We start from the raw sequence: 17,786 nt of genomic DNA on the forward strand, positions 1-17,786 counted from the left end.
TCCGGCAAATTGCTAATCTCTGCCAGCCTCAGTCCATTGACCTGTAAAATGGGAATGGTTTCTTGCCGCACCGGTCTCAAAAAAGTTATCATATTGACTGGACGCAGGGGCACATGCCCGTCGCCCTAGCTGGTTGAGAGGCTGAAGCTGGAGGCTTGTCGGGCCTCGAAACTAGTGGAGGTGTAGGGCCTCCAAGCGTTCTCACTGAAGGGATGCAGACGGCTGCAGAATCCCTGAGAAGTGATCAGAGATGCTGATGCGGAGAGCTAAGCAGCTGGCTTTGTGAGAAGAAACCCCAGCCCATTCCCCATCTTCATCTGATGCTTTTATTCGTCCCATTATAAAAATGCCTCCTCCGGTGAGAAGACCTCCATCTTGGCACTTCTAGAATGTTGCATCCTGCCTTTAGAGCACCAGCTGTGTGCACCTGGTATATTCTGCTCTGCGTTGTTGTAGGGCCTTGGGGTGCAGCTCCGTAGTAAAGCACTCACTTAGCATGCCTAAGGCCCTGGGAAACCAAAGATACATTTGTTTCCCTTTCTTTGGGACTGATGTCACCACCACCCTGCCATCCCAACCCCGGAGCTGAGAAAGAGTGAGTCACAGAAGTGGTTTTCCCGATGTGTGGATCTAGGGTGCGCAGATCACATTTGCCGTGTCTCTCTTACATGAATGCGCATTCTTTAACCGTGGGAGTTTGCCGACCTGTGCCTTTCCGGAAGCTAGTGCAGAGCCTAGTAGATACCTGCTCAGCGAGCCTTTGTTCAGATGATGGTCCAATCCCTACCTCTGCTCAGATTCAGGTTCTGAATGAGAAGAGGAGGCGGCTTCTTTGGTGTTGCAGACTCCAAACATCTCCAGGCAGTCCTGTGATGTCACTCTGGTAGTTCCTGCCTTCTGGTAGCTGCCCTCTAAGCAGCCTTGGTACGGATTTGAGGACCCAGGAAATACTTGGCCCAGGCAGACCTGAGAACGCAGAAGATAACGGAACAAATCTTGGATGTGCTTCCTTGTAGTTTATAGATAAATGTCTTGTCGGCTTTCTAGAGGGGAAAAATAGATTTTTGCATTTAATTTAGTGTGGTGACCATAATTATATGAATTTATTTGAAATGCCTGTAGTAGAATAATGACTTTTCTGATTCTGAAGTATAAAAGAGAAAGGCAAGTAAGTGTGTGTGTGTGTGTGTGTGTGTGTTTCTGGGGATCGAATTCAGGGCCTTTTATGATCTAGGCAAGTGTCTGCTACCCAGCTACCCCTATCACCATCCCTAAGCCTCAGTTTTTATGCCTATCAGTGGGAAGGTTGGAGACAATGTTTATGTTTATTTCCAGAATGTGGAATGTGGCCTTGTGATTACATCATGACCCAGTACAAGGTTTAGAACAGATAATTCCAAGGAAATTAGATTTCCTTTCCACTCTGATGTGTTCTTCCAAGTCAGTTAGAATTAGACCTAGTATCTAAGTTTCTAAAGGTTAAATAGAAACATTTATGGAAAACTCACACACACACAGAGTGGAGGGGGAGAGAGAGAGAGAGAGAGAGAGAGAGAGAGAGAGAGAGAGAGAGAGAGAGAGAGAGAGAGAGAGAGAGAGAGAGAGAGAGAGAGAGGCATGACTGATAAGAATGCAAGCCAATTACCTCACCTCAGAGCTTAATAATTCCCCATGGTTCTTTGATCTCCTACCTTCCGAGCTTGGCCGGAACTTTTGGGAGACACGTTGGAAGTGAGAAGAGTTGCAGGGTTATTTGATTGCCTGTTTTCTTCCCTGATCAAAGCCACAATCCTGTTCACATTTGAATTTTGTTTTTCCATCTGTCTTGCAGCGGAAACGGAAGCAGAGTACCCAGGATGAAGACGCCATCAGCCTGTGCAGTCTTGACATAAGTGTAAGTCCGGACCTTGCTTCCTCCCATTCCATCCCTGCACACCGTGACAAGCATCACTCTTAGTAAGAATGTTAGTTGTTGCCAGGCTGTGTACTTAAGGTGGGCTTCCATCATCCGACTCTGGAGTTGTGACCAACAGGATTTTCCCTTTTATGTCTCTTCTTTGTTTTACTGGAGAGAGTTGTATACCCAAGCCATTTATTGCCCACATATTTTTTTTCTCATAAAATGAATTCCAAACTTAGGTGTCTGGGTAGACTCTAGATTAATTCCACTGTGCAGTCTGAGAGGCTGGTTCAAGAAGATATAGCGGATGTTTTTCCTTTGGGAGGTGGTTGGAGTCAGTGGCTTGGGTAAAATCCCAGCAGCAGGATGGCCCAAAGGTTAGGAAAGACTCTGGCATGGCAGAGTGAGTGGAGCTGTGTTCAACAGATCTTAGTCAAGACTCTGTGCTTAGCGTTCATGCAGAGTGATTCCTCATCCGGGACATAAGGCTGAAAAGACTCCACAAGACTTTGTGAGTCAAATAAAACAATGAAAATGAGAAAGCCTAGCATAACACCCGGTACCTACTAGGCGCTCAGTAAACATCAGCTGCTTTGTGTTTTCCTGCGAAAGCCCAAGCGCGAAAAAGAGGCTCAGTGATGTGGTCGCCAAATGCTTGTGATGGCGGAGGTCAGAAGCCTCATTTGGATTTCCTAGGCATTTCATTTGGTGACTTCCTGGTCCTGTGACTGATGCAATTGAGTGTGTGTAGCATTCATTATCCAGGCTGGGGGCTAGAGTGGGAAGACCTCCCGGGTTCCTCCTCATATCTATTCATCTTAGACACCCTTTGGGGTCTACTCTTCGTACAGTGTAGACCTAACATCGCGGTGTTTCCCACAGAGTGCAGGAAAGCATTCTATGACGTAAGAAGGCTCCGACACTGAGCAGTGGGACCTTGGACAAGCCACTCCCACTATCCTTGTCCCAGCTTCTCCAGTTGGTTGGATGATGGGTCTTCTAAAACCATGGTGAAATGGGACACTCTTTGGATATAAATTATTAGATTCCCACCTAATGCCACTTCCTTGCCAATGTGAACAATGCTCTTTTAGCTATTTTTAATTATTGCCAAATTTCCTGATGTAGCAGCGTTGGTGGGATGATCTTGAGCTGACTGCTAATGATGTGCCTTTATTTCACCATGTGGTGTTTAGCTATCCTAGTCTTTTACACCCTCAGACTGATGGAGATGGGCTAGTTTACCAGGTTTCCATGGTGACAAGACAGAATGATGTTCTGGGGCTTTTGTTATTCATTGGATATTGTCTTCCTGACAGGTGAAGCTACGGAACGTCTCTCATCAGCATTAAGATATTTTGTGTATTTGGGTATTTTTAATTTTGCCGAACTTTACTTTTAGAATCCCAAGACTTTTAGGATCTAGAGTCTTAGTCATCATGCATTTCAACGTCCTTGGCCTGCAGATGAAGCTCTAACCACCGGGGGGTGGTGGGCTAGACTTTTGTTCAGGCATTTCTAAGATTCTGCATCCGTACACAGTTTTCTCAGCTGCAAGCTGGTCTTTATTTTTCAGGAATGCATGTCTCTAAATGCTTTTTTTTTAAATCAGAGAACTGCTGACCCCTGATCCGAAAGGATTACTGGCAATTTTAAGTTTGATTTGGTTTTGACTTGCCTTCTTATTCAGGTCACCTACGTTTCAGATAATGAATAATTTCTAGGTAATGATTTTTCCCCCTGTGCAGTTTCAGATGTTTCCTCTTATCTTGACCAACTCATATATCATGCTTTGTCATAGTAATGAGATTTTTATAGAAGAAAAATCTACCCCATTTCACTAATAGGGCCATCTTAGGGATTCAGCCATGGCCAGGCTTATTTCTGATTTACCTGGCTCTTTGTCTGAGTCTTGGCAAGCGAAATCTCCAGAACCTAGGCTGGAGTTCCTCCATTGGTTGCCACATACAATAATTGCTCACCTTAGAGACCGGAAGCTATTCCTGGGCATGAGACTGCTGTGTTGCAAGTTCCACTGACCCTTAGAGTCATGCAGACGTAACAGGAAGTGTGGCAGAACCAAGCATGGCCCGGAAGGAGTTTCTTACTTCAAACATGGCACCCTGTGTGTACTCAGAGGAGATGGGCTAAGCTGAATTAAGTGGTGGGTGGAGCCCCCCCCCCATGAGAAGATGTCTCACCATAAACACAGTGAAATCTAAAGCTCTGAGCCCAGCGAATTAATTATTCTGGTGAGGAAGTGGCCTTTATCAAAGGACTTCGTCTCTGTGCCCTTGAGGGGTGATGTCCAGGAGAGTCCTCGTAGCAACAGTGTTTCTATTGCTGCTATTTCATAATTCTGCCCCAAAATGACCATTAGCCCAAAGACTCAGGCAGTCCTCCTGCCTCCGTGCATCAGGGAACGAAGGCAGTGTCACAGCCAGATAACGAGTTGTTTTGGCTGGGCGGTGGTGGCACACACCTTTAATCCCAGCACTCGGGATGCAGAGACATGCGGATCTCTGTGAGTTCGAGGCCGGGCTGGACCGACAGCCTCCAAAACAATACAGAGAAACCCTGTCTCATAAAAGCAAAAAAAAAAAAAAAAAAAAAAGAGTTGTTTTGACCCTGTTGCCGTGTGTTAGTGGAAAGTGTCGGGGGAGAGGGGTAGGTTTCAGTTAGTGGCCCCTGGTGGAGGATGTGAGGCTTTAGGAAAGTGAGATGGGTGCTTCTCAGTTTTGGTTCCACTCCCTAAGTGGTGACACAGCCACAGAGTGTGTGCTTTGAACAAGAAGCCGCCAGGCATCGTCAAGGGTCAGTAGTTAGGTTCCTGTTCGGTCTTAGCCCAACGCTGAGAACACAGTGGGCTTTTAGTAAATACTTGCTCTAGAATTAGAGGCATGGACACACACACACACACACACACACACACACACACACACACACACACACACACGGGGGTTGGGGGAAGGTGGAGAGATTCCTAAGGAGTAACCCCCTTTAAAGAAACGCATTTGTGATGTAAAGACTAGGACTCGTTCGCACGGGTGCATTCATCTGCAAGAAACATATTTGTGATGTAAAGACTAGGAGTCGTGTGCACGGGTGCATTCATCTGCTGATTAAAAAGTATCTGTCAAGCAGACTGTGACGGCACACGTAGGCAGGCAATCCCAGCACTTAGGAGACAGAGGCAAGAGAACTGTGAGTGTGGGCTAACCCGAACCAGAAAACAACCTCGCGGATCACGCGTGGTTCCCAGGCATTTGTGGACCCTGGCCAAGCCCTCATGTTGACCACTCCTTTTACAGGGGGCTCTAGAGGGCCCCCAAGTGCAGGGTGGGGGGTGACTTGCCTCCAGAGTATTGTTCTTCAGTCGGGACTGGGATGTCTCTGCAGTTGGCAAAATAATTGAGGTCTTATTTTCCTCCAGCACTTGAACTGATCCGTTGCCTGATCCCCCAGCTTCCGGAGAGAACAGAACACAAACTATTTCAGAAATGAAAATAAGGCAGCATGTATTTTTTTGAGAGCAATTTGCGGAGTGGAAAAGGCTTCTGGCAGCCGCCTCCGAATCTCTTCTCACGTCAGAGGATATGAGTGGGCCGCCTGTGGGAAGATTGCATCTCCCACTGCAATTTGCTGCTTTAAATCTAATGGGTGAGAGATGCCTGAGTGGGGAGCTAACCGGGTTCTTGATGTCTTGTGAAGACGCTGGCAGGAGAGCCAGCTGTGCCCCCCACACAAAAACTCAGCTGTGCCCGAAACAAACGAGCCCTGGGCTGGACATAAAAGCAGAACCCAGTGATAACGTGCTGGAACAAAGGGGCCTCACTGTGGAAACGCAGGGAAACGTGAAGAGCCAAACACTTAACAAATGTACCCCAAAGCAGTAGCTGTCATTGTACATGGCGTTTTATGATGTTTGCATTTTGCGAGGTATTTCCTCAGACGTACAGAGTAGAGCTCAGTGTCACTCCCTCAGACACGTTGGATGGCAATGGTGCCGCTGAGGAAACATTTCCTTGGTTGTGGAGCCTTTGCAAGCCTGGTGCATCATCAGGTTTGATGCTTGCTGCTGTCTTCTGGGTCCACAAACTTACTGTGTCACGTGTTCCTAAAAGCTGCATGTATTATAAGCCAGTCTTTTAAGTTTCTGTAAGCACATGTGATTTTTTTATACTTCTGCTTATTCATGTGTATGAGCACACACACACATGTGCACGTGTGGAGGTCAGAGGGCAACTTACAGGAGTTGATTCTCTCCTTCTGCCCGCCCGATGAGTCCTGAGGAATGGACTCAGGCCGTCAGGTTGGACAGCACACGCCATCTTGCAAGCCCCACAAGCACACACAATTTTAAAAGTTGGGATCGTGGTACTTGTTAGTTTGTTTGGGTCTTTTCACTTACTGTGCGAGAGTAAGTACATCACTGCACCCCACAATATTCTTTAAAAAGCATTATTTTGAACAACTGCATTGTCCGACGAAGGCGCCAAATTCGTCCAGCCCATCCTTTCTTGGGATAATTTAAGTAAGCATAGACTTTTCTCTGTTATAAACAACACCGATGGGCATCCAAGGACAGGCTGGCGTAATCCCTTTACTCAGCAGGATCAAGTCCAAGATCTGAAGCTCCTGGCTCTCACTGGCTGTAGCCCCTGAGCAGCCTTAGGTCCCTTCTGTCAGTGGGAGGCGGAAGGGAAGCTTGGGGATGCTGAGTGTTTTCTACGGAACCTGGCAGGACTCATTCAGCGTTTGACTGGCCCATCCTCCTTCATGAAGCATCACCACTCCCTTGCTGAGTCTAGGAGGTGCTCGTGGACCTCTGTCCCTCTCCAGAGACTGGGGGCAATGAGCCGTGACACTTCCTTCCCATACTAGCGAGGCTTCTGTGCAGAAGGCTATGTGTGGACCTGAGATCTAGCCCTAGGGGAGGGGCGGGGATTGGAGTTCCACATCCTTCTTCTGTTTTCTTTGCCAGTTTACAGGGACCAAGATAAACCATACCGAAGCTCCTGCCAGGAACACTTGGGGAATGTGTGCCACACCTCATGCGTCTGAGTCCCTTCAGTTGTGACAGTATATCTCTTCTGTCCCCCTGTAGGGCATGTGAGGCATACTCAGATCCCGTTCTTTCGCTCTCCTCACGAGAGGTGGGAAACAGGTCAGCTGCAGCCTTTGTGCAGGTGGGGGGGGGGAGCGACCTCAGGACTCCCTCCATCATGGAGACCACAATCCATAATGTGTATAATACATACATATATACATATATACATATATACATATATACATATATACATATATACATATATACATATATACATATATACATATATATTTGACCTCATCCTGGCCTCCGTGCCTTCAGGTCCCGCCAGGCACCATCTGAGCCCTGTGGTCCTGCCCTGCTTGAACCTGAACCACAGCCTTTCTCCTGTTCCGTTTACAGGCTTTCCGTGCTGGTTCTCTTTCAGTTTCTCAAAATTGTGAGGCTTCATCTTGTCCCTGGGCCTCTGCACACGCTACCCCCTTGTCTGGGGTACGCACGTATGTTCTGTGCTTTCCAGACACCTCGCTTAATTCTCGCAGCAGTCCCCTGACCCTTTCTGAAGGTTGGGGATTGGATGCATACATGAGCTGCGGCCTCAGAGGCAATGCCTGTAGATTCGAACCCAAGAGACTGCATGGCAGGACTTCCCCATGTCGCTCAGGGTAAGACAGGGAGGAAATGCCTCTGACTCCCCAGCTTCAGTGCTGGATGATTGACAGGCCATTTCGTGGGTCGCATCAGCACCCTGTGAAGTAGGTGGCAGGCACACCCACGTTTTCATTCCCTGTTCGATCCAGTGACTTGCGGTGCTGCAGGGACACTCTGCCTGTGTACCGGTATAGAGGGGGAGGACGCTCCCCTGTCTCCATGGAGCAAAGCCACGTTCGCTGTTAGAGTATGTTCAGCCAGACACGGAGCAACAGAAAGATTATTTTGTCTCTCCTCACAGCGTCCAGATAATTAAAAAAGATATCATTTCTGCAGGTTTGTTTCTTGTTGGCCATTCTGGAACCTGCTACCTAGGGAGATTAACCTTCCCCTAGTCAGCAGGAGGCCTTGATGAATTATGTGGCTGGTTTTAATAAAGCTCTTATTGCCCTGGGGACCAGGCAGACTGAGGAGATCAGCGTTTAGCACTCGCTCATCTGTAATCTGTGGACATTCTCATTTGGGATGCTCTGTTGTTCGTGGTGACTGTAGAATTCTTGGGCATAAGGTAGCAGGAACCCCACTTTTGGAAGGTTCATCGGGCGGAGTCTGCAGTCTGATGTCAGGTTTGACCAGTGTTCACATAAGCACATTGTGTCTTACTTTTGGCCTGGCCAGTTATTAGAATTATTAGATCAAGGGCCAAACAAGGACTTTCAAGAGCCTCTCAGATGCTCATAGCTTCAGCATGTGCAGGTCAGCATAGCTGTCTTTTTGGGCTCCTGGTGAGCTGACATCAGTGGGGCTCAGGTTAAATGAGGGTTCTCCCACTCTGAAATGTCCGTTTTGGTTTACGATCAGAGTTACAATCTTTGGAGGCTTGGGGCCAGAACCTGCCTCGGTGCTTCAGTTTTCTCCCTTAAAACTGAGATCATAACAGCACCCTTCCTTAGAGCTGTGAGGGTGGGAATGAGTTGGTTTACTGAAGAGCTTAGCCCCTTGCTTGTAGGAAGCACAGGAAACACCCGTGCAGTGCAGTGGTTTGGGTAAGAATACTCCTCCCCCACCATGTCAGGCAGCGGTGCCAGCACAGCATAAGCCCAGCTCTTGGGAGGCGGGTCTCCAGATCTTCCAGACCAGCCAGGGCTACACAGAGAAACCCTGTCTGTCTCAAAACAAACAAACAAACAAACAAAAAACCCAAAAAAACAAAAAGGAAAGCCCTCATAGACTCTTCTATCTGAATGTGTAGTTACCAGGGAAGTGGAAACTCTTTGAAAGACATTTAGACACATAGCGGATGCAGAGACAGGGTTAGGGTGTGAGGGCCTTTCGTTTGTTATGTTTTTTGTCTCTCTCTCTCTCTCTCTCTCTTTTTTTTTTTTTTTTTTTTGAGGTAGGTGTGTAGCCCTGGCTGTCTTGGAACTCACTCTGTAGACCAGGCTGGCCTCGAACTCACGGAGATCCGCCTGCCTCTGCCTCCCTGGTGCTGGGATTAAAGGCATGCGCCACCACTGCCTGGCAGATGTAGCGGCATTCAGAGGACACCTTTAAGGTCTGTGTTTTGCCGTGGCCCCTACCCTTTCTCACAGACCCTATTTGCCTGTTCATTTTGAGATGGGGGGGGCAGTCTTGCTTTTTCCCATGCTGACTTTGAGCTTCTGCAACCCAAGTGGCCTTCCTGCTTCAGCTTCCTGCTGGCTGCGTTCACTGCAAAAAGCCCTCCTTGCTGGCTGCTCTCCCCTGGGGACAGCTGCCGCCTGCTGCTTCCAGATTTGTCTTTGTCAACAAGGGTGGAAAGTCAGAGCGTGTGGCCTTGTTTCTTTCCCTGAGTGACATACATCAGTTTCCTCTGTCTTTCATACCTTCGCGTTTAACGTATCCCACATCTAAACAGTGGCCGCCCTCGTACTCTCTAGTGCTAGCCGTAACGAAGGGAAAAGTGAAAATAAAGACTAGGAATCTAGTTTTCCTTCTCCTGCTGCTTCACTCTGTTCTACAGTGCGGACATCAAAGAGAAACAAGCAAGTTAAAACGAAGCTGTTTCCAAAGGTGGGTCTCAACAGACTGTGGCCATTAGTGGTGAAAGGAACGTGGTTTTGCCTCGTTTGAAGCTCCGTGTGTGTCTGCAGGCTCAGTGGGTCAGTGCTCCTGCTGCTCTCGAAGAGGGCCTGGGTAACTCCAGCCCCAGGGGACCCAACACCGTCTTCTGGGCTCTGCGCACGAGATACACACAGGCTCACACACAGACAAAACGCACGTGCACATAGCAATAAGTCCATAAATGTTTATTAGAAGGCCTGTTTCTGAAACCCTTAAACTGTTTACGTTTAATGTTCCCTCTCTGGCTTCCTGGGTCTACCTGAAAATTCCGTCTGTGGTGACGGAACCAGAAGCCCGGACGGCTGAACTTGAAATGACTGCCAGCCTGGTGCTGGTCGTTGTGCTGGTCATCCCCGGGGCCAGGTAGAGAAAGGGGCATCTTCTGGGACCCAGTGAGGAGACCTGGAAACAACAGTGTTTTGTGGGGGGTGTCTCTGTGTGTTAGAACACATGATGGATGGGCTCCTGGGAAACCAGAGTCAGGGACAAAATTGCCTCAGAGACCTGGGGGGTTTGTTTGATTTGGGGGGCTTGCGTTTGAATCAAGAGTGATGTTTAACAGCCAGGCGTTGGTGGCGCACGCCTTTAATCCCAGCACTCACTCTGGAGGCAGAGGCAGGTGGATCTCTCTGAGTTCGAGGCCAGCCTGGTCTACAGAGCGAGTTCCAGGACAGCCTCCAAAACAATACAGAGAAACCTTGTCTCGAAAAACCAAAGGGGGGAAAAAAAGAGTGATGTTTATCTGAGTAGACGTTGACATGACGTTACAGTCCATGTGATGTGGTGTCAAAGGGGTACATGTGCCTCTGTGGGAAGGAAGGTTTCCAGTCAGACTTCAGATCTTCTGTGTGAAGGGGCTACTGAGACCTTTTCCTTTAGGAATGTCTTTCTGTTGCCTGGAAAACATTTCTAGAATAAAGTCCCCAAGGGCTATGTCAGGATCATTTGGTTCTGTTTCTTGTCCGCTCATATCCTTACTGGTTGGGCATCATCTCCTGTGTCTTCTCTGCACTCAGGGTGAGCAAACCAGTCAAGGTTTGGGGTGAGCTATCCTTTGCAGACCAAGTGCCCAAGAAAATCAACTTAAGGGAGCGCTTGTTTATTTTCACACATGGCTTTAGTCAAGGCGATCAGCTCCACGTCTTTCAACCTGGGCAAGCAGAGTGTCATGGCAAGAAGCCTATAATGGAAATCGTTGCCCACCTCATGGTCAGCAGGAAGTGGGAGACGGGGACAGACTCCCTTTAACTAGGTCCTCCCTCCCGAGTTTCTGTCACCACTCCAAAGCTCATCAAACCACGGAGCCACCATTGCAAATGAGGTTCAAGTGCTCCGAGCCTGGCTGTTTCCCCAGATCCCAGAAGCGGGCAGCCATGTTCTTAGCACATGGTCTTTATTCAGACCATACCAATCCAGTGCTGGAGAGAGTTTCAGGGGTCAGGACAGCAGGGGCACGCTTCAGACGTGAAAGAAACATACTGCTGTTCGGGTATTTAACCAAGGACCTTGGCCTAGTCATGGGAGAGCAAGGGCGTCTCCCTTGGGGAAATGGAAGCTGAGAGAAGAAAAGGAAGTAACTGGGCCTTTGGGGGACCAGCAGGTGGGAAGGCTTTGTGGTAGGGGGTACTGTGCTCCTTGACACAGACGGCGCTGGTAGGTGATGGGCAGGAACCATCAAGGCCACACCTAAGACTGAGCTGTGGGGAGTCTACGCTAAGCGAGGGTATGTGTGGTCTGCGTTTGGGAGGACCCTGTAGCTGCTGAGTGGAAACTTGCTCCAGGTCATTCTCTCTGCCTCCTGGCGTGGTGGAAGAAGACGTAGGCAGTGAGAAGGGTCCCACCGTCTGCTTTGGCTTTTGTATGGTGGCAAACACTAGACTGTGTTTTGAGTGGGCTGCCTTTCGAAGCTCATCCAACGTGATGTGTCAGGAAAAGCAAATCAAGCCCCACAGATAAGTAGGAGTGGAGGAGGCCGGTCTTGATGCAGGGGCGGGGAGGACTAGGGGAGGTCTGACTCTGAGGTTTCTCCCGATTCTCTGATGCGGGAGTTCTTTGTCAGCAGCTGTTACAGGCACGCTCAGCTGTGACCACAAACATTTTCCAGTGGAGGAGTGTTAATAACTATTCCATTGCCCTTTAAAAAAATCTAACATCAGGCCAAATGAAAGGCAAGAAGCTTTGGTCAGCTGTTCTAAGCCACCTGGTCCCACCAAAGGTTTCCCGGGGGTGGGGAGGGTGACCTGGGTCAGCCGTGGCCTCTTGGAAATAGTAGGCATGAACAGGTTGCCCCTGTATCCTGTGGGCACAAGTGGACCGCTGTCTCTGCACAGTCACCCAGCAAGATAAAGCTGATGCACCCTTTAGTTCAGTCAGACCAAGAGGGCAGAGTAAAGTGCTTCCCTGTCCTTCTCAAGGGCTGGGCAGCAGACAGGAGCTCGTCTTGAAGACCGGGGAGCACAGAAGGAACCAGCTGGATTGGTGGAAAGCTCTCGGGGACAGGACATTTTTACCATCGCCACTGTTTCTCTCATTTGCTCGATTGCAGGACAACCTGCCCTGCCTGTCCCGCACACACACACCCATGGCTTCTGTGTGATTCCTTTTAAATTCCCACACCGCAGGCGGGAGGGTGAGGAGGTCTGAGGTCTGCTCTTGCTTGATTTCAAGCTGTGGGTGAGAACCCGCGGGTTTATCTGTGTTTTATATCGGCCGTAGGAAAGCCCACTTTGTTGCTGGGTGTGGGCTTTGTTCAGTTGGTAGTTATTATAGAGGCATTAGTGGGAGGGGCGGAGAGTGTTTATGTCTGTGTTTACATGTATGTTCATGTACATGCATGTGTTCAGATGTGTGTGGAGGCCAAATGGTATCGTTCATCAGGGGCTGTCTGCCTTGTTTTTTTTTTTGACTCAGAATCTGTCACTGGTCTGGAACTTACCAGTGGGCTGGGCTGGCCGGCCAGTGAGCCCTGGGGTCTCCCTTGCCCCCACTTCCCTAGCACCGGGCTTACACACACCACCGTACTTTTCTCCCCCGCAGGGGATTCTGGGCATTGAGTTCTGGTTCTCAGGCTTGCAATACAAGTGCTTTACTAACTGATTTATCTCCCTAGCCCATAGGCTTAATTTTTTAAAAAATTTATTTCTTGTAAAGCTAGGTATGCTAGGACATTTCTGTAATCCCAGCACTCTGGTGGCAAGGGCAGGTTGATCACAAGCTCTGAACACTGCATGGACTACCTAGTGTAGCCGGTAAAGGGGTCGTACCGAGGATACCGAGAAAGTGGGGTCAGAGACACTTTATTAGAGAGAGGGGTCACTTACACGAGAAGCCGAGAACTGCGCTCGACCAGAATCCAAGAGAGGGAGCTCCCCTGTCTTCCTTCCCTTTATCCCTGGTGTCTCCCACTTACCTGTGACCACGCCCAAATGGGCCTGGCCAGTGCTGCAGGTACATGAGATCTCCCCTACAACCTAGTAAGATTCTGTCTCAAAACCAAAACAACCACCAAGACAGGCTAGAAGTTTCCAGTATGTTTTAGAAGCACAAAGCACCGACTCCAGGGTGGGGGTAGTGGCCATGCTTCTAATGGGGAGTTTCAGACTGGTAATGGGACTTTACTCCTTGCTTGCTGCAGGCAACAGGGGTTCATGTTCCTCTAGAAGGTCCAGGCAGGTGTAGACTTTCCAAGCTGGTCCCAAGCCCTTGACCATTGAAAACCCAGGCTCCCTTTCAACAATAGGTAATCCATAGTTCCTGAGGACACCTCCGGTAAGGGTCTGTCCAAAGCCCTTGCTCCGTTGCCTATAGTCACCTCTGTGTGTCAGCTAATGTGCTTTGTCAACTTGACAGGAATAGGACCTGAGATCCCAGGAGAGCAGCCTCTGGGCCTGCCTATGAGGGGTTGTCTAGATTGCGTTAGTTGCATTCAGTGTGACCCACTGCCTCCACCGTTGACTTCCCTACCCCAAACGGGCTGTACATCAGAAATATCCAGATAAATCATCCTAACAACAGGACAACTCAACTGCCCTGCTAGGACACACATTTTCACATAGGCAGACGAGGTTTCTACATTTTGAATGTTTGAAGAATCATGCTGTTTTTCTTTCCCTAGACCTAAATGACAGAATTGAGTCAGGTCCCTTCCAGCCCAAGCTGTCTAGGTGATGTAGAGCCAACCCCTTGGTTTCTGCAGGGAAGAGTGACCCCTGAGACCCCTGAGACCCCTTGGGTCCCACTGGCTCTGATGTTGATGCCAAGATGCCAGGCAGAAGGTACCAGAGCGGGGAAGGAACCAGATGCGACCCACATTTCCTGAGGCCTCACTGGACCCGAGTGCTTGGCTCAGCAACTGCTTCATCTGCCTGAGAGTCATTTGGGAGGGAGCTCTGCCCACAGAGGAACTCTCCCTGCACTCCACGGGAAAGCTAGGCCGAGCGAGCACACGCTAAGCGAGCACATGCTCCCCTCCCCGAGTAGCGTGTCTCTCCTTGCGGCATCCCAGCTCTGCTTCATTCCAGCTGCAGTGTGAGAGCCATGCAGTCTCCTTCCTTCCAGAAGACCTTCACCAGCTTCTGCCCTGGAAATGACGCTGCAGTGTTACTATTGCTAATCTCTCACCCTGCCACCACACCACTTAGCCTTGTCTTAGACACAGACACACAGACATAGACACAGACACACACACACAGAGACACAGACACAGACACACACACACACACACACACACACACACACACGCACACGGGATCTACAAACATAAACTGGCCAAAAGAAAAGAAAAGAAATCTTTGTTTTTATTTTTACTAACTTCCAACCAAAATGTACATATCTGTTCTGTGGACAAGAATAAACCGCAGTTACCTGTGACTCTGTTACCAAAGGAATGCTCTCTGATAATTGTCTGTTCCCATCATACCGATTGCCTGTGTCTCAAAATATCACATTTGCCAGCAATTATTCAGAATGACAGTAGCCATTAGACCCACCGCCACATCTGTTCAGAGAAGCCCATGTGGCAAATTAGTTTTTTAATATGTCGATAACTATCTTTCAGAATAATAGGTTTTCCTATATAGTAGTGCGTGCAGGCAGGATGGGGGGGTGAGAGAGGCCACCCCCGGCTCATGCAGGAAGACAATGGGTGGGTGGGCTGAAGAGCCAGAGAACGATGGACTCAGTGAAATGTCTGTTTGCTTTCGATAATCCCTGGAGGCTGGCACTGCTTTTAGAAGACAGCCTTCCCTACCGTCATAGGCCCACATTCCATCCTTGATCTCTCGTAACCCTTCCCTTTTGTTGTTGCTGATTTTGAGACAAGATCTTAGTGTCTGGCCCTGACTGGCCTGAAATTCCTTTCTGCACACCTGGCTGGCCTCAAACTTGTGGGGATCCTCCTGCCTCTTCCGTCCAAACTCTGTGATTACCAGCGCTAGGACTTTGGAAGAGCACTGACATACAATTTCAAGGGAATAGCATTTCTCAGACAACCTTACACCATGAAGAGCACACTGAACTCTCTTGGGAAACAGAGCAGAGTCTTAACTGAGCTCTGGGAAGTTATGTAGATTTATTTTTAGGTTTCAATTTTATTACAGCAAAATGTTATTGCTATCTTGATCAGATGTTACAAAACAAAACCTGTCAAGATGGAGTAGAATTTGATGCATATTGGGAAAATGTAAGACAAAGGATAGAAATAAATAAAGGGGCCATAGAGATGTCTGGGAGAAAGCTATTGGTTTTTTTTTTTTGGTAGAATCAGCAGAGGATCTCTAGGTTGGGATTGGGACACGGTGGAATGAGACAGTCGGGGAGCGGGGAGCACTTGAGCCGTGACTGTAAAGAAGAGATGTTCGTGAATTACTGATGTAGTCAACATTTATGAAGACAGGATTGAGTTAGTTCAGTGGGTAGAGGGACTTATCCACGGGCAGGTGACATAGCTTCATCCTCACATCCCACAAGGTGACAATTGTCTGCTGATGTCCAAGCAGAATGCTCTGTGGCACATGCCTGCTTACACACACACACACACACACACACACACACACACACACACACACACTCACACCACACACATACACGCACTCGTGTGTACATGCACACACACACCAGGTGGTGGTGGCGCACACCTTTAATCCCAGCACTCGGGAGGCAGAGGCGGAGGATCCCTGTGAGTTCAAGGCCAGCCTGGTCTACAGAGTGGGTTCCAGGACAGCGTCCAAAGCTACAGAAAAACCCTGTCTCAGAAAACAAAACAAAACAAACAAATATATATATAGCAGTAAAGAGGCAGAATGTTCCTCAAGAGTCTTTTGGCTCCATGTTAGCCGTTGGAGCCGCTGGGATCTCTAAAAATTATGGTTATTCTCTAAAAAAGAATTATTAAAAAACAAAAACAATTAAAAAATCATGGTGATTCTCACAGGCGGACATTTGACATAGGAAGCTTTCTTTCTCGCCATCCTCCGAATCTTGTGTGTTCTATGTGACTTGATGTTTTCCAACGCTGTCACCCCCTGAACTAGCAGCTGATGGACTTGAAGGATCCAGCTCTTCGCTGGACATCACAGAGACAGTGGGTCAGGCCCCTGTCCCTTGTCATCCCTGTCAGTGCATGGCAGCCCATCTGTGCCATGGAGTAAACCATGTACGACAACATACAACAAAGCTGAGTGAACAATCTATAACCCAGGCAGGAGCAGAAGCTCTTCGGAAGCCGAGCTGTAGAACTGAACAGGGACAGTTATCTTTTGAGGTGTGTGCAGTTTTAGCAGTTGAATTTCCTTTTATTTTAAAGTCAAGAGAACATACACCCACACGCCCACACACCACACCACCACACCTCCACCCTGCCGCCTCTCTGAAATAAGATCTTGTTGTGTAGCCCAAGCTGGTCTCAAACTTGTGACCCTCTGACCTCAGCCGCTGAGTGCTGCGATGCCCGGACAGCACCACTGTACCTGGGCTGACACTTTTTCCGAGGGTAATCTGGCCATCATCTGTACCGTGCATGCCACAGATCTGGGAGTGCTGTGGTATGATGCGCCAACTCGGTACCCCCTAGGTCTATAATTGACTTCCACTGAGAGCCTTCTTTGACTTGGGGAAGGCACCTTCCAGAGGCTCCCTTGGGAAGGTGATGCCTCGGCGCCGTGTCCCACCCACAGTATGTGTGCACTTCCCAAATAGCTAATAAAAGGGAGGGGGAAAACTAAGATTTGGATAACTTGGTTCTGTTTTTGAGGCTGAAACATGAAAAAATTCCTTACCCAACTTATTTGCCTGTGACCTTTTGATCTGCTACACGCAATTAAATTTTCCTTTGACAACATCATGTTTCTTCCCTGACATCCCAGGCTAGACACTGGTGGATAGTGCTGAATGGAAGACATGTGTCTAATTATGTGTACATGCTTCCATCTCTGGATAAAGCCCAGCACTTGATAACCTGCCCTTCTGGGAGGTCTCGTTTTCTTAAACACAGCCACCTGGGCCTGGGCAGTGTGGATCTGGACTCAGGCACTCCTGGCTGTTCTTAGTCCTGGCTGCTGCTTTTCCCTGGCTGCGATGCCTGGTCACTCAGACGGTCAGGGGAAAGGCTGAACGGTAAAGAGCATGCGACAGAGGAGGGTTTCATGAGGCGGGCGGCTCAGCCGTAGCTGGGAGGGCTATCAGCTGCATACTTCACATTTTCTTCCCCAAGCTGGCCATGAAGAATGGTGCCCTAGCCGGCAGTGGCGGCGCACACCTTTAATCCCAGCACTCGGGAGGCAGAGGAAGGTGGATCTCTGAGTTCGAGGCCAGCATAGTCTACAGGGTCAGCTCCAGGACAGGCTCCAAAGATACACAGAGAAACCCTATCTTGGAAAGAAGAAAGAAAGAAAAAAAAGGAAAGAAAGAAAAAAGAATAGCATACTTTACTAAAGAACTTTAAAGCACATGAAACAACTCGGGACAATTATATTCAGGACAATTATATATTTAACCTTTATCTCATGAAAGGAAAAAGCAACAAGGGTCCGTGATTTTTGATCCACAGAAGCAAAGACAAGGAACCCTGGGAAGGGGCTTACTGGT

General features: G+C 48.7%; 1 protein-coding gene across 6 annotated transcripts in view; it reads left to right on the forward strand.

The window, feature by feature from the left end:
* Arhgef3 (Rho guanine nucleotide exchange factor 3) overlaps nucleotides 1-17,786 on the forward strand; it is a 273,494-nt gene that overhangs the window by 137,721 nt on the left and 117,987 nt on the right. For all 6 annotated transcript variants that reach the window (XR_005877905.1, XR_005877906.1, XM_013118846.3 and 3 more), the window contains one exon: nucleotides 1,832-1,894. Coding sequence is in view for 4 of the 6 variants with exons in the window: in XM_013118846.3 (XP_012974300.1) it covers nucleotides 1,832-1,894 (63 nt within the window). In the remaining 2 variants the exon portion in view is untranslated. The remainder of the gene's footprint in view (nucleotides 1-1,831; nucleotides 1,895-17,786) is intronic.

This window comes from Mesocricetus auratus, unplaced genomic scaffold (genome assembly GCF_017639785.1).
Source record: "Mesocricetus auratus isolate SY011 unplaced genomic scaffold, BCM_Maur_2.0 Super-Scaffold_100006, whole genome shotgun sequence".
Lineage (NCBI taxonomy): Eukaryota > Metazoa > Chordata > Mammalia > Rodentia > Cricetidae > Mesocricetus > Mesocricetus auratus.